The sequence below is a fragment of the Phyllobates terribilis genome, unplaced genomic scaffold, assembly GCF_046119375.1.
Source record: "Phyllobates terribilis strain yellow unplaced genomic scaffold, ASM4611937v1 Scaffold_11__3_contigs__length_659146591, whole genome shotgun sequence".
In the NCBI taxonomy this organism is placed as follows: domain Eukaryota; kingdom Metazoa; phylum Chordata; class Amphibia; order Anura; family Dendrobatidae; genus Phyllobates; species Phyllobates terribilis.
In genome coordinates, this window is record NW_027362771.1 from 658,562,897 (window position 1) to 658,588,696 (window position 25,800).

General features: G+C 48.7%; 1 protein-coding gene across 2 annotated transcripts in view; it reads right to left on the bottom strand.

Annotated features, from left to right (window-relative positions):
- Positions 1 to 25,800, bottom strand: part of SLC2A4 (solute carrier family 2 member 4) — a 362,597-nt gene that overhangs the window by 150,295 nt on the left and 186,502 nt on the right. For both annotated transcript variants that reach the window (XM_073654656.1, XM_073654655.1), the window contains exon 4: positions 4,366 to 4,490. In XM_073654656.1, the coding sequence (XP_073510757.1) occupies positions 4,366 to 4,490 (125 nt within the window). The remainder of the gene's footprint in view (positions 1 to 4,365; positions 4,491 to 25,800) is intronic.

The following is a 25,800-nucleotide window of genomic DNA, read 5'->3' on the forward strand; positions in this document are numbered from 1 at the left end:
ATATGTGTGATATTACTCGGGGGATTGTCTGTATTACATGTGTGATATTACACGGGGGAGTGACTGTATAAAACTGTGATATTACACGTGGGATTGACTGTATTACACCTGTGATATTACACGGGGGAGTGTCTTTATTGCATGTGTGATATTACACGGGGGAGTATCTATATTGCATGTGTGATATTACATGGGGGAGTGTCTGTATTACATCTGTGATATTACACGGAGGGAGTGACTGTATTACACCTGTGATATTACACGGGGGAGTGTCTGTATTACACGTGTGATATTACACAGGGGGGAGAGTCTGTATTGCATGTGTGATATTTCACTGGTGGAGTGTCTGTATTACACCTGTGATATTACACGGAGGGAGTGTCTGTATTATACCTGTGATATTACATGGGGGGGAGTGTCTGTATTGCATGTGTGATGTTACACAGGGGGAGTGTCTGTATTACACCTGTGATATTACACGGGGGAGTGACTGTATTACACATGTGATATTACACAGGGGAGTGACTGTATTACACATGTGATATTACACGGGGGAGTGACTGTATTACACCTGTGATATTACACGGGGGAGTGTCTGTATTACACGTGTGATATTACATGGGGGGGTGTCTGTATTACACCTGTGATATTACACGTGGGGAGTGTCTGTATTACACCTGTGATATTACACGTGGCGGGGTGTCTGTATTATACCTGTGATATTACAAGGGGGAAGTGCCTGCATTACACGTGTGATATTACACGGGGAAGTGTCTGTATTACACGTGTGATATTACACGGGCGAAGTGTCTGTATTACACGTGTGATATTACACGGGCGGAGTGTCTGTATTACGCATGTGATATTACTCTGGGGAGTGTCTGTATTATACCTGTGATATTACACGGGAGAGTGACTGTATTACACCTGTGATATTACATGGGGAAATGTCTGTATTACACCTGTGATATTACACGGGGGAGTGTCTGTATTACACGTGTGATATTACACGGGGGAGTGTCTGTATTACACGTGTGATATTACACGGGGGGAGTGTCTGTATTACACGTGTGATATTACACGGGGGGAGTGTCTGTATTACACATGTGATATTACACGGGGGAGTGTCTGTATTATACCTGTGATATTACACGGGGGAGTGACTGTATTACACCTGTGATATTACATGGGGGAGTGTCTGTATTACACATGTGATATTACACGGGGGAGTGTTTGTATTATACCTGTGATATTACACGGGGGAGAGTCTGTATTAAACCTGTGATATTACACGGGGGGTGTCGGTATTATACCTGTGATATTACACGGGGGAGTGTCTGTATTACACGTGTGATATTACACGGGGGAGTGTGTCTGTATTACACCTGTGATATTACACGGGGGAAGTGTCTATATTACACGTGATATTACACAGGGGGGTGTCTGTATTATACGTGTGATATTACATGGGGGGGTGTCTGTATTATGCCTGTGATATTACACGGGGGAGTGTCTGTATTACATGTTTGATTATACATCGGGGGGTGTCTGTATTACACCTGTGATATTACACGGGGGAGTGTCTTTATTGCATGTGTGATATTACACGGGGGAGTATCTATATTGCATGTGTGATATTACATGGGGGAGTGTCTGTATTACATCTGTGATATTACACGGAGGGAGTGTCTGTATTACACCTGTGATATTACACGGAGGGAGTGTCTGTATTATACCTGTGATATTACACGGGGGGGGGAGTGTCTGTATTGCATGTGTGATATTACACGGGGGAGTGACTGTATTACACCTGTGATATTACACGGGGGAGTGTCTGTATTACACGTGTGATATTACACAGGGGGGAGAGTCTGTATTGCATGTGTGATATTTCACTGGTGGAGTGTCTGTATTACACCTGTGATATTACACGGAGGGAGTGTCTGTATTATACCTGTGATGTTACACAGGGGGAGTGTCTGTATTACACCTGTGATATTACACGGGGGAGTGACTGTATTACACATGTGATATTACACAGGGGAGTGACTGTATTACACATGTGATATTACACGGGGGAGTGACTGTATTACACCTGTGATATTACACGGGGGAGTGTCTGTATTACACGTGTGATATTACATGGGGGGGTGTCTGTATTACACCTGTGATATTACACGTGGGGAGTGTCTGTATTACACCTGTGATATTACACGTGGGGGGGGTGTCTGTATTACACCTGTGATATTACACGGGGGGAGTGTCTGTATTACACGTGTGATATTACACGGGGGAGTGTCTGTATTACACGTGTGAGTGTCTGTATTACACATGTGATATTACATGGGGGAGTGTCTGTATTATACCTTTGATATCACACAGGGGAGTGACTGTATTACACCTGTGATATTACACGGACGGAGTGACTGTATTACACCTGTGATATTACATGGGGGAGTGTCTGTATTACACCTGTGATATTACATGGGGGGAGTGTCTGTATTACACCTGTGATATTACATGGGGGGAGTGTCTGTATTACACATGTGATATTACACGGAGGGAGTGTCTGTATTATACCTGTGATATTACACGGGGGTGGAGTGTCTGTATTACACCTGTGATATTACACGGGGGAGTGACTGTATTACACATGTGATATTACACGGGGGAGTGACTCTATTACACATGTGATATTACATGGGGGAGTGACTGTATTACACCTGTGATATTACACGGGGGAGTGTCTGTATTACACGTGTGATATTACACGGGGGGGTGTCTGTATTACACCTGTGATATTACACGTGGGGAGTGTCTGTATTACACCTGTGATACTACACGTGGGGGGGTGTCTGTATTACACCTGTGATATTACACGGGGGGGTGTCTGTATTACACGTGTGATATTACACGGGGGAGTGTCTGTATTACACGTGTGAGTGTCTGTATTACACATGTGATATTACATGGGGGAGTGTCTGTATTATACCTTTGATATCACACAGGGGAGTGACTGTATTACACCTGTGATATTACACGGAGGGAGTGACTTTATTACACCTGTGATATTACATGGGGGAGTGTCTGTATTACACCTGTGATATTACATGGGGGGAGTGTCTGTATTACACATGTGATATTACATGGGGGAGTGTCTGTATTACACCTGTGATATTACAATGCTGAGTGTCTGTATTACACCTGTGATATTACATGAGGGGAGTGTCTGTATTATATCTGTGATATTACACGGGGGAGTAACTGTATTACACCTGTGATATTACACGGAGGGGGGTGTCTGTATTACACCTGTGATATTACACGGGGGAGTGTCTGTATTACACCTGTGATATTACACGGGGGGGGGGTGTCTGTATTATACCTGTGATATTACAAGGGGGGAGTGCCTGCATTACACGTGTGATATTACACGGGGAAGTGTCTGTATTACACGTGTGATATTACACGGGCGGAGTGTCTGTATTACACGTGTGATATTACACGGGCGGAGTGTCTGTATTACGCATGTGATATTACTCTGGGGAGTGTCTGTATTATACCTGTGATATTACACGGGAGAGTGACTGTATTACACCTGTGATATTACATGGGGAAGTGTCTGTATTACACCTGTGATATTACACGGGGGAGTGTCTGTATTACACGTGTGATATTACACGGGGGGAGTGTCTGTATTACACGTGTGATATTACACGGGGGGAGTGTCTGTATTACACATGTGATATTACACGGGGGAGTGTCTGTATTATACCTGTGATATTACACGGGGGAGTGACTGTATTACACCTGTGATATTACATGGGGGAGTGTCTGTATTACACATGTGATATTACACGGGGGAGTGTCTGTATTATACCTGTGATATTACACGGGGGAGAGTCTGTATTACACGTGTGATATTACACGGGGGAGTGTTTCTGTATTACACCTGTGATATTACACGGGGGAAGTGTCTATATTACACGTGATATTACACAGGGGGGTGTCTGTATTATACGTGTGATATTACATGGGGGGGTGTCTGTATTATGCCTGTGATATTACACGGGGGAGTGTCTGTATTACATGTTTGATTATACATCGGGGGGTGTCTGTATTATACCTGTGATATTACACGGGGGAGTGTCTGTATTATACCTGTGATATTACACGGGGGAGTGTCTGTATTATTCCTGTGATATTACACGGGGGGGTGTCTGTATTATTCCTGTAATATTACAAGGGGGGTCTGTATTAGAAGGGGGTATATTGGGTCATTCTACATCTTCTCTTTTTCTCCATTCACTGTGTGACACATGGATGATTGGGGTTGTAGTCGGCATCTGTGGACGCACTTCCTACCTGAGAAGGCCCCGATCAGGAAGCGTCCGGCGATCATCATCTCGTAGGACCGGCAGATCTGGGACAATCCCATCAGACTTCCCCCAATGAAGGCAAATACATTATTGATGATCATCGCTCGTTTCCTGTAATAGATGAAAGACGTAACAATGTTCATAGACATCCAGACTGCAGCCCGAGGGTGGGGGGACACAACAGGAAGCCCCCAAATCTACTCAGCCAGTCCTGTCACCTTCCCCCAGTGAGTGGGCACTAATAACTCAGAACATGGCGGGCAGTGAGTGGGCACTATTAACTCAGCACATGGCGGGCAGTGAGTGGAGACTAATAACTCACCACATGGTGGGAAGTGAGTGGGCACTAATAACTCAGCACATGGCGGGCAGTGAGTGGGCACTAATAACTCAGCACATGGTGGGGCAGTGAGTGAACACTACTAACTCAGCACATGGTGGGGCAGTGAATGGACACTAATAACTCAGCACATGGTGGGCAGTGAGTGGGCACTAATAACTCAGCACATGGCGGACAGTGAGTGGGCACTAATAACTCAGCACATGGCGGACAGTGAGTGGGCACTAATAACTCAGCACATGGCGGGCAGTGAGTGGGCACTAATAACTCAGCACATGGAGGGGCAGTGAATGGACACTGATAACCCAGCACATGGCGGGCAGTGAGTGGGCAGTAATAACTCAGCAAATGGCGGGGCAGTGAGTGGGCACTAATAACTCAGCAAATGGCGGGGCAGTGAGTGGACACTAATAACTCAGCAAATGGCGGGGCAGTGAGTGGGCACTAATAACTCAGCACATGGCGGGTAGTGAGTGGACACTAATAACTCAGCACATGGTGGGGCAGTGAGTGGACACTAATAACTCAGCACATGGTGGGGCAGTGAGTGGACACTAATAACTCAGCACATGGAGGAGCAGTGAATGGACACTAATAACTCAGCACATGGCGGGCAGTGAATGGACACTAATAACTCAGCACATGGCGGGCAGTGAGTGGGCACTAATAACTCAGCACATGGCAGGCAGTGAGTGGGCACTAATAACTCAGCACATGGCGGACAGTGAGTGGGCACCAATAACTCAGCACATGGCAGGCAGTGAGTGGGCACTAATAACTCAGCACATGGCGGACAGTGAGTGGGCACTAATAATTCAGCACATGGCGGGCAGTGAGTGGGCACCAATAACTCAGCACATGGCGGACAGTGAGTGGACACTAATAACTCAGCACATGGCGGACAGTGAGTGGGCACTAATAACTCAGCACATGGCGGACAGTGAGTGGGCACCAATAACTCAGCACATGGCGGGCAGTGAGTGGGCACTAATAACTCAGCACATGGCGGACAGTGAGTGGGCACCAATAACTCAGCACATGGCAGGCAGTGAGTGGGCACTAACGACTCAGCACATGGCAGGCAGTGAGTGGGCACTAGTAACATAGTTTTTAAGGTTGAAGGAAGACTAAGTCCATCTAGTTCACCCCATAGCCTAACATGTTGATCCAGAGGAAGGCAAAAAAAAAAACATGTGGCAAACACTAAGCTCCACATTGGGGAAAAAATTCCTTCCCGACTCCTTACGACAATCAGACTAGTTCCCTGGATCAACGCCCTATCAAGGAATCTAGTATATATAACCTGTATTATATAAGGCCCTTCTTAAATGTTAGTAGTGAATCCTCATTACACCATCATGCGGCAGAGAGCTCCATAGTCTCACTGCTCTTACAGTAAAGAATCCGCGTCTGTGATTATGATTAAACCTTCTTTCCTCCAGACGTAGAAGATGCCCCCTTGTCCCCGTCTCAGGCCTCAGAGTAAAAAGATCAGTAGAAAGGTCTTTGTACTGTCCCCTCATATACTTGTACATAGTAATAAGATCCCCCCCTAAGCCTTCGTTTTTCCACAGTAAATAACCCCAAGTGTAATAACCAGTCTTGGTATTGCAGACCCCCCAGTCCTCTAATAACCTGTCTTGGTATTGCAGACCCCCCAGTCCTCTAATAGCCTGTCTTGGTATTGCAGACCCCCCAGTCCTCTAATAACCTGTCTTGGTATTGCAGACCCCCCCAGTCCTCTAATAAACCTGTCTTGGTATTGCAGACCCCCCAGTCCTCTAATAACCTGTCTTGGTATTGCAGACCCCTCAGTCCTCTAATAACCTTGGTCACTCTCCTCTGCACCCGCTCTAGTTCAGCTATGTCTTTCTTATACACCGGAGACCAGAACTGTACACAGTATCCTAAGTGTGGTCGCACTAGTGACTTGTATAGAGGTAAATTATCTTCTCCTCATGAGCATCTATGCCTCTTTTAATGCATCCCATTATTTTATTTGCCTTTGCAGCAGCTGCCTGACACTGGCCACCAAACGTGAGCTTGTCGTCCACCAATACACCCAGGTCTTTTTCAGTTACAGTTTTGCCCAGTGTTTTACAATTAAGCATATAATTATACATTTTATTTCCTCTGCCCAAGTGCATTACCTTACATTTATCCCCATTAAAGCTCATTTGCCATTTATCAGCCCAAGCTTCTAGTTTACATAGATCCTCCTGTAATATAAAATTGTCCTCCTCTGTATTGATTACCCTGCCGAGTTTAGTGTCATCTGCAAATATTGAAATATTACTCTGTATGCCCCCTACAAGGTCATTAATAAATATGTTAAAAAGAAGGGGGCCCAATACTGACCCCTGTGGTACCCCAATACTGACCCCTGTGGTACCCCACTGTTACTTGAGACCCAGTCTGAGTGTTTTCCATTAATAACCACCCTTTGTTTCCTATCACTTAGCCAATTCTTAACCCACATACATATATTTTCCCCTATCCCCATTGTTCTCATTTTATGTATCAACCTTTTGTGTGGAACCATATCAAAAGCTTTTGAAAAGTCCATATACACAAGATCCACTGCATTTCCTTGGTCCAGTCCAGAACTTACCTCCTCATAAAAGCTGATCAGATTAGTTTGACAGGAACGGTCCCTCGTAAACCCATGTTGATATTGGGTCATGAGGTTCTTCTTCTTCAGATACTCTAGTATAGCATCTCTTAGGAAAGCCTCCAGGATTTTACCCACAGTAGAGGTTACGCTTACTGACCTATAATTTCCAAGTTCGGTTTTTGTACCCTTTTTGAATATTGGCACCACATTTGCTATACGCCAGTCCTGTGGTACAGACCCTGTTATTATGGAATCTTTAAAGATTAAAAATAATGGTCTATCGATGACGTTACTTAATTCCTGCAGTACTCGCAGGTGTATCCCATCCGGGCGCGGGGATTTGTCACCTTTAGTGATTTTTAGACGCCGCCGTACTTCCTGCTGGGTTAAGCAAGTGACATTTAATGGAGAATTTTTGTTATCACTGATCAGGTTTTCTGTCATGCGATTTTCTTGTGTAAATACGGTTGAAAAAAAATCATTGAGCATATTGGCTTTTTCCTCATCCTCATCCACCATTTCACCCAGACTATTTTTAAGGGGGCCAACACTATAATTTTTAGTTTTTTACTATTTATGTAGTTAAAGAATATTTTGGGGTTATTTTTACTTTCTCTGGCAATGATTCTCTCTGCCTCAATCTTTGCTGCCTTGATTTGTTTTTTACAGAATTGATGTAATTTCTGTATTTATTTAATGCCTCATCACTACCTACTTGCTTTAGTTCTCTAAATGCTTTCTTTTTGTCACTTATTGCGCCCCTTACAGCTCTATTTAGCCATAGTGGTTTCCTCCTATTTCTAGCATGTTTATTCCCATAGGGTATATATTGTGCACAGCTCCTATTCAGGATGTTAATAAATGTCTCCCATTTGCTTTGTGTAGCTTTATGTCTCAGGATATCGTCCCAGTTTATTGCACTAAGATTATCTCTCAACCGTTGGAAATTTGCCTTCCTGAAGTTTAGTGTCCTTGTAACCCCTCTACGACACATCTTATTAAAGTATAAATGAAAACTTATTATTTTGTGATCACTATTACCCAAGTGACCCCCCAACTCGTATATTTGATATGCGGTCTGGCCTATTGGTTAATATTAGGTCTAGCAGTGCCCCCCTTCTTGTTGGGTCCTGAACCAGTTGTGAAAGGTAATTGTCTCTCACAGTTGTCAGTAACCTATTACCTTTGCTTGAACTACATGTTTCTGTCCCCCAATGTATTTCAGAGTTTTTGAAGTCCCCCATAATAATGACTTCTCCTTGAGTCGCTGCTTCATCTATTTGCTTTATGAGGATATTCTCCGCTACTTCCATTATTTTTGGAGACTTATAACAAACCCCTATCAGTAATTTATTATTTTTTCCCCCTCCCCTTATCTCCAACCACAGGGACTCTACATTTTCATTAGATTCACATATATCCTCCCGAAAGACAGGTTTTAAGGATGATTTTACATATAAACACACACACCCCACCTCGCTTGTTTGTACGGTCATTTCTGAACAGACTATAGCCCTGTAAATTAACTGCCCAGTCCTGGCTCTCATCCAGCCACGTCTCAGATATCCCTACCATGTCAGAATTATTTTCCAACAAAATTAATTCTAATTCCTCCATTTTGTTGGTGAGGCTTCTGGCATTAGTGTACATGCATTTTATGTATCCCTCTGTACCTGTATTCCTTCCTACTTTATTGACTGTTCTAACCCCACCCCCAATTTCTTTATTTGTGCCCAGGTCACTATCTGCACTATTTTCCCCACCTATAAAATGAATACCCTCCCCCCCAATCCCTAGTTTAAACACTCCTCCAACCTTCTAGCCATTTTCTCCCCCAGCACAGCTGCACCCTCTCCATTGAGGTGCAGCCGGTCCCTAGCGTAGAGTCTGTAGCCAACTGAGAAGTCAGCCCAGTTCTCCAGGAACCCAAATCCCTCCTTCCTACACCAGTTCTTGAGCCACTTATTTATCTCCCTAATCTCCCGTTGCCTCTCTGGCATGGCACGTGGTACCGGTAGCATTTCCGAGAATACCACCTTGGAGGTCCTTGCTTTCAGCTTGCAGCCTAATTCCCTGAAATCATCTTTAAGGACCTTCCACCTACCTCTAACTTTGTCATTTGTGCCAATGTGCACCATGACCGCTGGGTCCTCACCAGCCCCTCCCAGTAATCTGTCAACCCGATCAGCGATGTGCCGGACTCGAGCGCCAGGTAGGCTGCACACTGTTCGACGATCCCTGTCTTTGTGACAGATTGCCCTATCTGTTCCCCTAATAATTGAGTCCCCCACTACCAGCACCTGCCTGGCCTGCCCTGCTCTCCTATTTCCCTCTTTACTGGAGCTGACACTCCTCCGGCTTTCAGGGGACATGCCTTGCTGCAGCAGTGCTACCCCTGTACCGTCACCCCCCTCATCTGCCAACTTTGCAAACTTATTGGGGTGTGCCAGATCAGGACTAGCCTCCCTGGCGCTCTTCCCTCTACCCCCCCTTCTAACTGTCACCCAACTAGCGGCCTCACTGTCCTGCAGCTCCCGACTACCACCCTCCCCCACATCTACCCCAGTGAGCAGCTGCTCAGTGAGCAGCAGACTCCTTTCCATATTGTCAATGGATCTCAGTGTTGCCAGCTGCTCATTTAGATCCAGTATCTGGGCTTCCAAACGCATCTTGCGCAGCAGTAAACAACCCCGACCGGCTGTTCAAGGAATGCATACATGTGGCAAGATGTACACTGGATAGCATTGTCAATAATGGAGCTCATTTTCTAATGGGGATTGCAATAGACAGAATGTTAAGTAAAAAGAAAAGTAAAGAATTAATGAAATACAGACAGCAATTCAGTCCAAAGTCACTGAATCACAAGTCACACACTTACTTTCGTTCGCACTGACGCTCCGGTCACACTCAGCTCGTTCACACTCGCAAACTAAGAGATATAAAGAGTTTTTTGTTTTTTTTTCCCTTTTCCAACAATGCACCCAACAGCTCAATGCACTTCCAAAGGCACTAATAACTCACCACATGGCGGGCAGTGAGGGGGCACTAATAACTCAGCACATGGCAGAGCAGTGAGTGGGCACTAATAACTCAGAACATGGTGGGGCAGTGAGTGGGCACTAATAACGCAGCACATGGCGGGCAGTGAGTGGGCACTAACAACTCAGAACATGGTGGGGCAGTGAGTGGGCACTAATAACGCAGCACATGGCGGGCAGTGAGTGGGCACTAATAACTCAGCACCTGGAGGGCAGTGAGTGGGCACTAATAACACATGGCTGTAAAGTGAATGGGCACTAATAACTCAGCACATGGCGGGCAGTGAGTGGGCACTAATAACTCACCACATGATGGAGCAGTGAGTGGTCACTAATAACTCAGCATCTAGAGGGCAGTGAGTGGGCACTAATAACTCAACACATAGCTGTAAAGTGGGTGGGCACTAATAACTCAGCACATGGCGGGGCAGTGAGTGGACACTAACGACAGCACATGGTGGGCAGTGAGTGGACGCTAATAACTTAGCACATGGCGGAGCAGTGAGTGGGCACTAATAACTCAGCACATGGTGGAGCAGTGAGTGGGCACTAATAACTCAGCACATAGCGGGCAGTAAGTGAGCACTAATAACTCAGCACATGGCGGACAGTGAGTGAGCACTAATAACTCAGCACATGGCAGAGCAGTGAGTGGACACTAATAACTCAGCAGATGGCGGGCAGTGAGTGGACGCTAATAACTCAGCACATGGTGGGGCAGTGAGTGGACACTAATAACTCAACACATGGCGGGCAGTGAGAGGGCACTAATAACTCAGCACATGGCGGGTAGTGAGTGGACGCTAATAACTCAAGACATGGGGGGCAGTGAGTGGACACTAATAACTTAGCACATGGTGGGCAGTGAGAGAGCACTAATAACTCAGCATATGGCGGGGCAGTGAGTGGGTACTAATATCTCAGCACATAGTGGGGCAGTGAGTGGACACTAACAACTCAGAACAAGGAGGGGCAGTGAGTGGGCACTAATAACGCAGCAAATGGCGGGCAGTGAGTGGGCACTAATAACTCAGCACATGGCGGAGCAGTGAGTGGACACTAATAACTCAGCACATGGCGGGCAGTCAGTGGACGCTAATAACTCAGGACATGGTGGGCAGTGAGTGAGCACTAATAAGTCAGCACATGGCGGGGCAGTGAGTGGGCACTAGTAACTCAGCAAATGACGGAGCAGTGAGTGGCCACTAATAACTCCACACATGGCGGGGCAGTGAGTGAGCACTAATAACTCAGCACATGGTGGGGTAGTGAGTGGGCACTAATAACTCAGCACTTGGCGGGCAGTGAGTGGGCACTAATAACTTGGAACATGGTGGGGCAGTGAGTGGACACTAATAACTCAGTACATGGCGGGCAGTGAGTGGACGCTAATAACTCAGTACATGGCGGGCAGTGAGGGGGCACTAATAATTTAGCACATGGCAGAGCAGTGAGTGGACGCTAATAACTCAGCACATGGCGGGCAGCGAGTGGGCATTAATAACTCAGGACATGACGGGCAGGGAGTGGGCACTAATAACTCAGCACATGGCTGGGCAGTGAGTGGGCACTAATAACTCAGCACATGGCGAGGCAGTGAGTGGGCTCTAATAACTCAGCACATGGCTGTACAGTGAGTGGGCATTAATAACTCAGCACATGGCGGGAAGTGAGTGGACACTAATAACTCAGCACATGGCGGGTAGTGAGTGGGCACTAATAACTCAGCACATGGCGGACAGTGAGTAGGCACTAATAACTCAGCACATGGCGAGGCAGTGAGTGGGCACTAATAACTCAGCATATGGTGGGAAGTGAGTGGACACTAATAACTCAGCACATGGCTGGGCAGTGAGTGGGCACTAATAACTCAGCACATGGCGGAGCAGTGAGTGGGCACTAATAACTCAGCACATGGCGGGCAGTGAGTGGACACTAATAACTCAGCACATGGCTGGGCAGTGAGTTGACACTAATAACTAAGCACATGACGGAGCAGTGAGTGGGCACTAATAACTCAGCACATGGCGAGGCAGTGAGTGGGCACTAAACTCAACATATGGCAGGCAGTGAGTGGGCGCTAGTAACTCAACACATAGTGGTGCATTGAGTGGGCACTAGTAACTCAGCACAAGGTGGGGCAGTGAATGGACACTAATAATTCAGCACATGGTGGAGCAGTGACTGGACACTAATAACTCAGCACATGGCGGGCAGTGAGTGGATGCTAATAACTCAGCACATGGCGGGCAGTGAGTGGGCACTAATAACTCAGGACATGGCAGAGCAGTAAGTGGACGCTAATAACTCAGCACATGGCGGGCAGTGAGTGGGCACTAATAACTCAGCACATGGTGGGGCAGTGAGTGGGCACTAATAACTCAGGACATGGCAGAGCAGTAAGTGGACGCTAATAACTCAGCACATGGCAGGCAGTGAGTGGGCACTAATAACTCAGCACATGGTGGGGCAGTGAGTAGGCAATAATAGCTGAGTACATGGTGGGGCAGTGAGTGGGCACTAATAACTCAGCACATGGCAGGTAGTGAGTTGACACTAATAACTAAGCACATGACAGAGCAGTGAGTGGACACTAATAACTCAGCACATGACGGAGCAGTGAGTAGGCACTAATAACTCAGCACATGACGGGCAGGGAGTGGGCACTAATAACTCAGCACATGGTGGGGCCGTGAGTGGGCACTAATAACTCAGCACATGACGGAGCAGTGAGTGGGCACTAATAACTCAGCACATGACGGAGCAGAGAGTTGACACTAATAACTCAGCACAAGACGGAGCAATGAGTGGGCGCTAATAACTCAGCACATGGTGGGGCAGTGAGTGGACACTAATGACTCAGCACATGGCTGGGCAGTGAGTTGACACTAATAACTAAGCAAATGACGGAGCAGTGAGTGGGCACTAATAACTCAGCACATGGCAAGGCAGTGAGTGGGCACTAATAATTTAGCATATGGCAGGCAGTGAGTGAGCACTAATAACTCAGCACATGGTGGGGCAGTGAGTGAACATTAATAACTCATCACATGGCGGGTAGTGAGTGGGCACTAATAACTCAGCACATGGCGGACAGTGAGTAGGCACTAATAACTCAGCACATGGTGGGGCAGTGAGTGGACACTAATAACTCATCACATGGCGGGTAGTGAGTGGGCACTAATAACTCAGCACATGGCGGACAGTGAGTAGGCACTAATAACTCAGCACATGGTGGGGCAGTGAGTAGGCACTAATAACTCAGCACATGGTGGGGCAGTGAGTGGACACTAATAACTCAGCACATGGTGGGCAATGAAGGGGCACTAGTAACTCAGCACATGGCGGGGCAGTGAGTGGACACTAATAATTTAGCACATGGTGGGCAGTGAGTGGACGCTAATAACTCAGCACATGGCGGGCAGTGAGTGGACACTAATAACTCAGCACATGACGGAGCAGTGAGTGGACGCTAAAAACTCAGCACATGACGGGCAGTGAGTGGGCATTAATAACTCAGCACATGACGGGCAGGGAGTGGGCACCAATAACTCAGCACATGGTGGGCAGTGAGTGGACACTAATAACTCAGCACATGGCCGAGCAGTGAGTGAACGCTAATAACTCAGCACATGACGGAGCAATGAGTGGGCGCTAATAACTCAGCACATGGCGGGGCAGTGAGTGGACACTAATAACTCAGCACATGGCAGAGCAGTGAGTGGACGCTAATAACTCAGCACATGGTGGGGCAGTGAGTAGGCATTAATAACTCAACACATGACAGGCAGGGAGTGGGCACTAATAACTCAGCACATGGTGGGGCAGTGAGTGGGCACTAATAACTCAGCATATAGTGGTGAGTGGACACTAATAACTCAGCATATGGTGGGAAGTGAGTGGACACTAATAACTCAGCACACGACGGAGCAGTGAGTGGGCACTAATTACTCAGCACATGGCGGGCAGTGAGTGGACACTAATAAATCAGCACATGGCGGGGCAGTGAGTGGACACTAATAAATCAGCACATGGCTGGGCAGTGAGTTGACACTAATAACTAAGCACATGACGGAGCAGTGAGTGGCACTAATAACTCAGCATATGGCAGGCAGTGAGTGGGCGCTAGTAACTCAGCATATGGCAGGCAGTGAGTGGGCGCTAGTAACTCAGCACATGGTGGGGCAGTGAGTGGACACTAATAACTCAACACATGGCAGGCAGTGAGTGGGCGCTAGTAACTCAGCATATGGCAGGCAGTGAGTGGGCGCTAGTAACTCAGCACATGGCGGGCAGTGAGTGGACACTAATAACTCAGCACATGGCGGGCAGTGAGTGCACACTAATAACTCAGCACATGGCGGGCAGTGAGTGGACACTAATAACTCAGCACATGGCGGGTAGTGAGTGGGCACTAATAACTCAGCACATGGTGGGGCAGTGAGTGAGCACTAATAACTCAGCACATGGCTGGGCAGTGAGTTGACACTAATAACTCAGCACATGGCGGGCAGTGAGTGGGCACTAATAACTCAGCACATGGTGGGGCAGTGAGTGAGCACTAATAACTCAGCACATGGCTGGGCAGTGAGTTGACACTAATAACTCAGCACATGGCGGGCAGTGAGTGGGCACTAATAACTCAGCACATGGCTGTACAGTGAGTGGGCACTAATAACTCAGCACATGGCTGTACAGTGAGTGGGCATTAATAACTCAGCACATGGTGGGAAGTGAGTGGACACTAATAACTCAGCACATGGCAGAGCAGTGAGTGGGCGCTAGTAACTCAGCACATAGTGGTGCATTGAGTGGGCACTAGTAACTCAGCATATGGTGGGGCAGCGAATGGACACTAATAACTCAGCACATGGCGGACAGTGAGTGGGCACTAATGTGACACCCCAGGGGTCTGGTTGCCACAGTGATAGAGATATTACGTCTGAGAGCAGGTGGGAGGTCTCTTGGTCAGGGATCCTATGCATGCCACACCTCCTGCCCAGTCCTGGGAGGGGAAGAACTTCCCCTATATAAACCTGGGGCTGAGGCAGGGTTAAGAGAGAGAGAGAACAAGAGTAGAGAAGAGAAGCAGCATAGGAAGAAACAACAGGAGCTCTGTGGGAGCAGTGCTACAAGGAGTCAGGGGCTGGCAGCTGCAGAGCTCGCCCTGACTGAGAAGTTATCACCGGACCCGGAGTCCGAGGCTGTGGGGACTAATCCTTACCCAGCAGCAGAAACCGACCGGCAGGGGATTGCAGGTCCTCTGGCCCAGAAACCCGAAGGCACGGTCACACGCGTGGGACCAGCACCGCCGTCGTGGAGCGGAAGCTACTAGAAGGCCCCGAGTCACCGGCCATACGGGTGAGCACCACACGGTACACTCAGGGACGTGGGCTACTTATACCCGCCTCTAGCAAGGTAGCCGGAAGAGTATCGTTAGTTTGGGAGGCCTACAACTCCGCCTGGCCAGGGGAGATCCCATCTGCTCAAGGACTGACCAGGCCCCAATCGCTACCAGTACTCCGGGAGGGTCTATCTTTGTCACCAGTAAAGACCCTGAACTACACCGTACCGTCTCCGAGTGGTTCCTGCTACCCCCATCATCCACGTCGGTTGCCCTGAGGCCATACCCCTCCCGTTGGGGGTTATACTATCACGCTGCACAATCCTACCACCGGCATCAGCGGTCTGCCCTGCAGCAGCAGCTCCTTAGCTGTACTCAACGGGTGGCGTAGTCGTCCAACATCTACCGCTAATACAGCACCACTTAGTCTGACTCCCTGGGCACGGACCGGATCACCGCCACGAGACTACAACCCTCAAGAGATCCGGCTCCGGGTAAGCTCCCGCGTGCGCAACGCAGCGCGACACCGGCCCAGGGGCGCGTCAACTTTTGGCAACCAGAACCCTGGGGTGTCACACTAATAACTCAGCACATGTCGGGCAGTGAGTGGACACTAATAACTCAGCACATGATGGAGCAATTAGTGGGCGTTAATAACTCAGCACATGGCGGGCAGTGAGTGAACACTAATAACTCAGCACATGGCAGAGCAGTGAGTGAGCACTAATAACTCAGCATATGGCAGGCAGTGAGTGGGCTCTAGCAACTCAGCACATGGTGGGGCAGCGAATGGACACTAATAACTCAGTACATGTCGGGCAGTGAGTGGACACTAATAACTCGGCACATGGCGGGTAGTGAGTGGGCACTAATAACTCAGCACATGGCGGGTAGTGAGTGGGCACTAATAACTCAGCACATGGCGGACAGTGAGTAGGCACTAATAACTCAGCACATGGCAGGTAGTGAGTGGGCACTAATAACTCAGCACATGGCGAGGCAATGAGTTGCCACTAATAACTCAGCACATGGCGGGTAGTGAGTGGGCCCTAATAACTTAGCACATGGCGGACAGTGAGTAGGCACTAATAACTCAGCACATGGAGGGCAGTGATTGGGCACTAATAACTCAGCATATGGCGGGGCAGTGAATGGACCCTAATAACTCAGCACATGGCGGGTAGTGAGTGGGCACTAATAACTTAGCACATGGCGGGTAGTGAGTGGGCACTAATAACTTAGCACATGGCGGACAGTGAGTAGGCACCAATAACTCAGCACATGGAGGGCAGTGAGTGGACACTAATAACTCAGCACATGGAGGGCAGTGAGTGAGCACTAATAACTCAGCACATGGCGGGGCAGTGAGTGGGCACTAATAACTCAGTACATGGTGGGCAGTGAGTGGGCACTAATAACTAAGCACATGGCAGATAGTGAGTGGGCACTAATAACTAAGCACATGACGGAGCAGTGAGTGGGCACTAATAACTCAGCACATGGCTGGGCAGTGAGTGGGCACTAATAACTCAGCACATGGCAGAGCAGTGAGTGGGCACTAATAACTCAGCACATGGCTGGGCAGTGAGTTGACACTAATAACTAAGCACATGGCAGATAGTGAGTGGGCACTAATAACTAAGCACATGACGGAGCAGTGAGTGGGCACTAATAACTCAGCACATGGCAGAGCAGTGAGTGAGCACTAATAACTCAGCACATGGCAGGTAGTGAATGGGCACTAATAACTCAGCACATGGCTGGGCAGTGAGTGGGCAATAATAGCTGAGTACATGGTGGGGCATTGAGTGGGCACTAATAACTCAGCACATGGCAGGCAGTGAGTGGACACTAAAACTCAGCACATGGGAGGCAGTGAGTGGACGCTAATAACTCAGCACATGGTGGGGCAGTAAGTAGGCACTAATAACTCAGAACATGGCGGAGCAGTGAGTGGACACTAATTACTCAGCACATGGCTGTACAGTGAGTGGGCACTAACAACTCAGCACATGGCGGGCAGTGAGTAGGCACTAATAACTCAGCACATGGTGGGTAGTGAGTGGACACTAATAACTCAGCATATGGTGGGAAGTGAGTGGACACTAATAACTCAGCACATGACGGAGCAGTGAGTGGGCACTAATAACTCAGCACATGGCGGGCAGTGAGTGGACACTAATAACTCAGCACATGGCTGGGCAGTGAGTTGACACTAATAACTAAGCACATGACGGAGCAGTGAGTGGGCACTAATAACTCAGCACATGGCGAGGCAGTGAGTGGGCACTAATAACCCAGCATATGGCAGGCAGTGAGTGGGCACTAATAACTCAGCACATGGCGGGCAGTGAGTGGGCACTAATAACTCAGCATATGGCAGGCAGTGAGTGGGCGCTAGTAACTCAGCACATAGTGGTGCATTGAGTATGCACTAGTAACTCAGCACATGGTGGGGCAGTGAATGGACACTAATAACTCAGCACATGGCGTGTAGTGAGTGGGCACTAATAACTCAGCACATTGCAGGCAGTGAGTGGGCACTAGTAACTCAGCACAAGGCGGGCAGTGAGTGGGCACTAATAACTCAGCACATGGTGGGGCAGTGAGTGAGCACTAATAACTCAGTACATGGCGGGGCAGTGAGTGGGCACTAATAACTCAGCATATGATGTGAAGTGAGTGGACACTAATAACTCAGCATATGGCGAGCAGTGAGTGGACACTAATAACTCAGCACATGGCGGGCAGTGAGTGGACACTAATAACTCAGCAGATGGCTGGGCAGTGAGTTGACACTAATAACTAAGCACATGGCAGATAGTGAGTGGGCACTAATAACTAAGCACATGACGGAGCAGTGAGTGGGCACTAATAACTCAGCACATGGCAGGTAGTGAATGGGCACTAATAACTCAGCACATGGCTGGGCAGTGAGTGGGCACTAATAGCTGAGTACATGGTGGGGCATTGAGTGGGCACTAATAACTCAGCACATGGCAGGCAGTGAGTGGACACTAATAACTCAGCACATGGCAGGCAGTGAGTGGACGCTAATAACTCAGCACATGGTGGGGCAGTGAGTAGGCACTAATAACTCAGAACATGGCGGAGCAGTGATTGGGCACTAATAACTCAGTACATGGTGGGGCAGTGAGTGGACACTAATTACTCAGCACATGGCTGTACAGTGAGTGGGCACTAACAACTCAGCACATGGCGGGCAGTGAGTGGGCACTAATAACTCAGAACATGGTGGGTAGTGAGTGGACACTAATAACTCAGCACATGACGGAGCAGTGAGTGGGCACTAACAACTCAGCACATGGCGGGCAGTGAGTGGGCACTAATAACTCAGCACATGGTGGGAAGTGAGTGGACACTAATAACTCAGCACATGACGGAGCAGTGAGTGGGCACTAATAACTCAGCACATGGCGGGAAAGTGAGTGGGCACTAATAACTCAGCACATGGCGGGCAGTGAGTGGACACTAATAACTCAGCACATGGCTGGGCAGTGAGTTGACACTAATAACTAAGCACATGACGGAGCAGTGAGTGGGCACTAATAACTCAGCACATGGCGAGGCAGTGAGTGGGCACTAATAACCCAGCATATGGCAGGCAGTGAGTGGGCACTAATAACTCAGCACATGGCGGGCAGTGAGTGGGCACTAATAACAGCATATGGCAGGCAGTGAGTGGGCGCTAGTAAATCAGCACATAGTGGTGCATTGAGTATGCACTAGTAACTCAGCACATGGTGGGGCAGTGAATGGACACTAATAACTCAGCACATGGCGTGTAGTGAGTGGGCACTAATAACTCAGCACATTGCAGGCAGTGAGTGGGCACTAGTAACTCAGCACAAGGCGGGCAGTGAGTGGGCACTAATAACTCAGCACATGGTGGGGCAGTGAGTGAGCACTAATAACTCAGTACATGGCGGGGCAGTGAGTGGGCACTAATAACTCAGCATATGATGTGAAGTGAGTGGACACTAATAACTCAGCATATGGCGAGCAGTGAGTGGACACTAATAACTCAGCACATGGCGGGCAGTGAGTGGACACTAATAACTCAGCACATGGCTGGGCTGTGAGTTGACACTAATAACTCAGCACATGGCGGGCAGTGAGTTGACACTAATAACTCAGAACATGGCGGGCAGTGAGTGGACACTAATAACTCAGCACATTGCGGGTAGTGAGTGGGCACTAATAACTCAGCACATGGCGGGCAGTGAGTGGACACTAATAACTCAGCACATGGCGGGGCAGTGAATGGACACTAATAACTCAGCACATGGCGGGCAGTGAGTGGACACAAATAACTCAGCACATGGCTGGGCAGTGAGTTGACACTAATAACTAAGCACATGACGGAGCAGTGAGTGGGCACTAATAACTCAGCACATGGCGATGCAGTGAGTGGGCACTAATAACTCAGCATATGGCAGGCAGTGAGTGGGCGCTAGTAACTCAGCACATAGTGGTGCATTGAGTCTGCACTAGTAACTCAGCACATGGTGGGGCAGTGAGTGGGCACTAATAACTCAGTACATGGTGGGGCAGTGAGTGGACACTAATAACTCAGCACATGGCAGAGCAGTGAGTGGGCGCTAGTAACTCAGCACATAGTGGTGCATTGAGTCGGCACTAGTAACTCAGCATATGGCAGGCAGTGAGTGGGCACTAATAACTCAGCACATGGTGGGGCAGTGAGTGAGCACTAATATCTCAGCACATGGTGGGGCAGTGAATGGACACTAATAACTCAGCACATGGTGGGGCAGTGAGTGGGCACTAATAACTCAGTACATGGTGGGGCAGTGAGTGGGCACTAATAACTCAGTACATGGTGGGGCAGTGAGTGGGCGCTAATAACTCAGCACATGGCGGGGCAGTGAGTGGACACTAATAACTCAGCACATGGTGGGGCAGTGAGTAGGCATTAATAACTGAGCACATGACGGGCAGGGAGTGGGCACTAATAACTCAGCACATGGGGCAGTGAGTGGGCACTAATAACTCAGCATATAGTGGTAAGTGAGTGGACACTAATAACTCAGCATGTGGTGGGAAGTGAGTGGACACTAATAACTCAGCACACGACGGAGTAGTGAGTGGGCACTAATTACTCAGCACATGGCGGGCAGTGAGTGGACACTAATAAATCAGCACATGGCGGGGCAGTGAGTGGACACTAATAAATCAGCACATGGCTGGGCAGTGAGTTGACACTAATAACTAAGCACATGACGGAGCAGTGAGTGGCACTAATAACTCAGCACATGACGGAGCAGTGAGTGGGCGCTAGTAACTCAGCACATGGTGGGGCAGTGAGTGGACACTAATAACTCAACACATGGCAGGCAGTGAGTGGGCGCTAGTAACTCAGCATATGGCAGGCAGTGAGTGGGCGCTAGTAACTCAGCACATGGTGGGCAGTGAGTGCACACTAATAACTCAGCACATGGCGGGCAGTGAGTGCACACTAATAACTCAGCACATGGCGGGTAGTGAGTGGGCACTAATAACTCAGCACATGGTTGGGCAGTGAGTTGACACTAATAACTCAGCACATGGTGGGCAGTGAGTGGGCACTAATAACTCAGCACATGGTGGGGCAGTGAGTGAGCACTAATAGCTCAGTACATGGCGGAGCAGTGAGTGAGCACTAATAACTCAGCACATGGCTGGGCAGTGAGTTGACACTAATAACTCAGCACATGGCGGGCAGTGAGTGGGCACTAATAACTCAGCACATGGCTGTACAGTGAGTGGACACTAATAACTCAGCACATGGCTGTACAGTGAGTGGGCATTAATAACTCAGCACATGGCGGGAAGTGAGTGGACACTAATAACTCAGCAAATGACGGAGCAGTGATTAGGCACTAATAACTCAGCATATGGCAGTCAGTGAGTGAGCACTAATAACTCAGCACATGGCAGAGCAGTGAGTGGACACTAATAACTCAGCACATGGTGGGGCAGTGAGTGGACACTAATAACTCAGCACATGGCTGGGCAGTGAGTTGACACTAAAAACTCAGCACATGACGGAGAAGTGAGTGGGCACTAATAACTCAGCATATGGTGGGGCAGTGAGTGGACACTAATAACTCAGCACATGGCAGAGCAGTGAGTGGGCGCTAGTAACTCAGCACATAGTGGTGCATTGAGTGGGCACTAGTAACTCAGCATAAGGTGGGGCAGTGAGTGGGCACTAATAACTCAGCACATGGCGGGTAGTGAGTGGGCACTAATAACTCAGCACATGGCAGGCAGTGAGTGAGCACTAATAACTCAGTACATGGTTTGCAATGATTAGGCACTAATAACTCAGCACATGGCTGTACAGTGAGTGGGCACTAATAACTCAGCAAATGGCGGGCAGTGATGGGGCACTAATAACTCAGCACATGTCAGGCAGTGAGTGGGCACTAATAACTCAGCACATGGCGGGTAGTGAGTGGGTACTAATAACTTAGCACATAGCGGACAGTGAGTAGGCACTAATAACTCAGCACAAGAAGGGCAGTGATTGGGCACTAATAACTCAGCACATGGAGGGCAGTGATTGGGCACTAATAACTCAGCACATGGTGGGCAGTGAGTAAGCACTAATAACTCAGCACATGGCTGGGCAGTGAGTTGACACTAATAACTAAGCACATGGCAGGTAGTGAGTGGGCACTAATAACTAAGCACATGACGGAGCAGTGAGTGGGCACTAATAACTCAGCACATGGCGGGCAGTGAGTGGGTACTAATAACTCAGCACATGGCAGAGCAGTGAGTGGACACTAATAACTCAGCACATGGCGGGCAGTGAGTGGACGCTAATAACTCAGCACATGGTGAGGCAGTGTGTGGACACTAATAACTCAGCACATGGTGGGCAGTGAGTGGACGCTAATAACTCAGCACATGGCGGGCAGTGAGTGGGCACTAATAACTCAGCACATGGGAGAGCAGTGAGTGGACGCTAATAACTCAGCACATGGCGGGCAGTGAGTGGGCACTAATAACTCAGCACATGGTGGGGCAGTAAGTAGGCATTAATAACTCAGCACATGGGAGAGCAGTGAGTGGACGCTAATAACTCAGCACATGACGGGCCGGGAGTGGGCACTAATAACTCACCACATGGTGGGGCAGTGAGTGGGCACTAATAACTCAGCATATGGTGGGAAGTGAGTGGACACTAATAACTCAGCACATGACGGAGCAGTGAGTAGGCACTAATACCTCAGCACATGGCGGGCAGTGAGTGGACACTAATAACTCAGCACATGATGGAGCAATTAGTGGGCGCTAATAACTCAGCACATGGCGGGCAGTGAGTGGGCTCTAGTAACTCAGCACATGGTGGGCAGTGAGTGGACATTAATAACTCAGCACATGGCAGAGCAGTGAGTGAGCACTAATAACTCGGCACATGGCGGGTAGTGAGTGGGCACTAATAACTCAGCACATGGCGGACAGTGAGTAGGCACTAATAACTCAGCACATGGCAGGTAGTGAATGGGCACTAATAACTCAGCACATGGCGAGGCAATGAGTTGCCACTAATAACTCAGCACATGGTGGGCAGTGAGTGGGCACTATTAACTCAGCACATGTCGGGCAGTGAGTGGACACTAATAACTCGGCACATGGCGGCTAGTGAGTGGGCACTAATAACTCAGCACATGGCGGACAGTGAGTAGGCTCTAATAACTCAGCACATGGCAGGTAGTGAGTGGGCACTAATAACTCAGCACATGGCGAGGCAATGAGTTGCCACTAATAACTCAGCACATGGCGGGCAGTGAGTGGACACTAATAACTTAGCACATGGCAGGTAGTGAGTGGGCCCTAATAACTCAGCACATGGAGGGCAGTGATTGGGCACTAATAACTCAGCATATGGCGGGGCAGTGAATGGAGCCTAATAACTTAGCACATGGCGGGTAGTGAGTGGGCACTAATAACTTAGCACATGGCGGACAGTGAGTAGGCACCAATAACTCAGCACATGGAGGGCAGTGAGTGGACACTAATAACTCAGCACATGGAGGGCAGTGAGTGAGCACTAATAACTCAGCACATGGCGGGGCAGTGAGTGGGCATTAATAACTCAGTACATGGTGGGCAGTGAGTGGGCACTAATAACTAAGCACATGGCAGATAGTGAGTGGGCACTAATAACTAAGCACATGACGGAGCAGTGAGTGGGCACTAATAACTCAGCACATGGCAGAGCAGTGAGTGAGCACTAATAACTCAGCACATGGCAAGGCAATGAGTTGGCACTAATAACTCAGCACATGGTGGAGCAGTGAGTGGGCACTAATAGCTGAGTACATGGTGGGGCATTGACTGGGCACTAATAACTCAGCACATGGCAGGCAGTGAGTGGACACTAATAACTCAGCACATGGCAGGCAGTGAGTGGACACTAATAACTCAGCACATGGCAGGCAGTGAGTGGACGCTAATAACTCAGCACATGGTGGGGCAGTGAGTGGACACTAATAACTCAGCACATGGTGGGGCAGTGAGTGGACACTAATAACTCAGAACATGGCGGAGCAGTGGTTGGGCACTAATAACTCAGTACATGGTGGGGCAGTGAGTGGACACTAATTACTCAGCACATGGCTGTACAGTGAGTGGGCACTAACAACTCAGCACATGGCGGGCAGTGAGTGGGCACTAATAACTCAGCATATGGTGGGAAGTGAGTGGACACTAATAACTCAGCACATGACGGAGCAGTGAGTGGGCACTAATAACTCAGCACATGGCGGGCAGTGAGTGGACACTAATAACTCAGCACATGACGGAGCAGTGAGTGGGCACTAATAACTCAGCACATGGCGAGGCAGTGAGTGGGCACTAATAACTCAGCATATGGCAGGCAGTGAGTGGGCGCTAGTAACTCAGCACATAGTGGTGCATTGAGTCGGCACTAGTAACTCAGCACATGGCGGGTAGTGAGTGGGCACTAATAACTCAGCACATGGCGGGCAGTGAGTGGGCACTAATAACTCAGCACATGGTGGGGCATTGAGTGAGCACTAATAACTCAGTACATGGCGGGGCAGTGAGTGGGCACTAATAACTCAGCATATGGTGTGAAGTGAGTGGACACTAATAACTCAGCATATGGCGTGCAGTGAGTGGAAACTAATAACTCAGCACATGGCGGGCAGTGAGTGGACACTAATAACTCAGCACATGGCTGGTCTGTGAGTTGACACTAATAACTCAGCACGTGGCGGGCAGTGAGTGGACACTAATAACTCAGCACATGGCGGGCAGTGAGTGGGCACTAATAACTCAGCACATGGCGGGCAGTGAGTGGGCACTAATAACTCAGCACATGGTGGGGCAGGAAGTGGGCACTAATAACTCAGTACATGGCGGAGCAGTGATTGGGCACTAATAACTCAGCACATGGCGGGCAGTGAGTGGACACTAATAACTCAGCACATGGCTGATAGTGAGTAGGCACTAATAACTCAGCACATGGCTGGGCAGTGAGTGGACACTAATTACTAAGCACATGACGAAGCAGTGAGTGGGCACTAATAACTCAGCACATGGAAGGTAGTGAGTTGGCGCTAATAACTCAGCACATGACAGGTAGTGAGTGGGCACTAATAACTCAGCATATGGCGGTGCAGTGAGTGAGCACTAATAACTCAGCACATGGCGGGCAGTGAGTGGGCACTAATAACTCAGCACATGGCGGATCAGTGAGTGGGCACTAATAACTCAGCACATGATGGAGCAGTGAGTGGGCACTAATAAGTCAGCACATGGCGAGGCAGTGAGTGGACCCTAATAACTCAGCACATGGCTGGGCAGGGAGTTGACACTAATTACTCAGCACATGGCGCTCAGTGAGTGGGCACTAATATCTCATCACATGGCGCAGCAGTGAGTGGGCACTAATAAGTAAGCATATGGCGAAGAAGTGAATGGACACTAATAACTCATCACATGGCTGGGCAGTGAGTGGACCCTAATAACTCAGCACATGGCGAGGCAGTGAGTGGGCACTAATAACTCAGCATATGGTGGGAAGT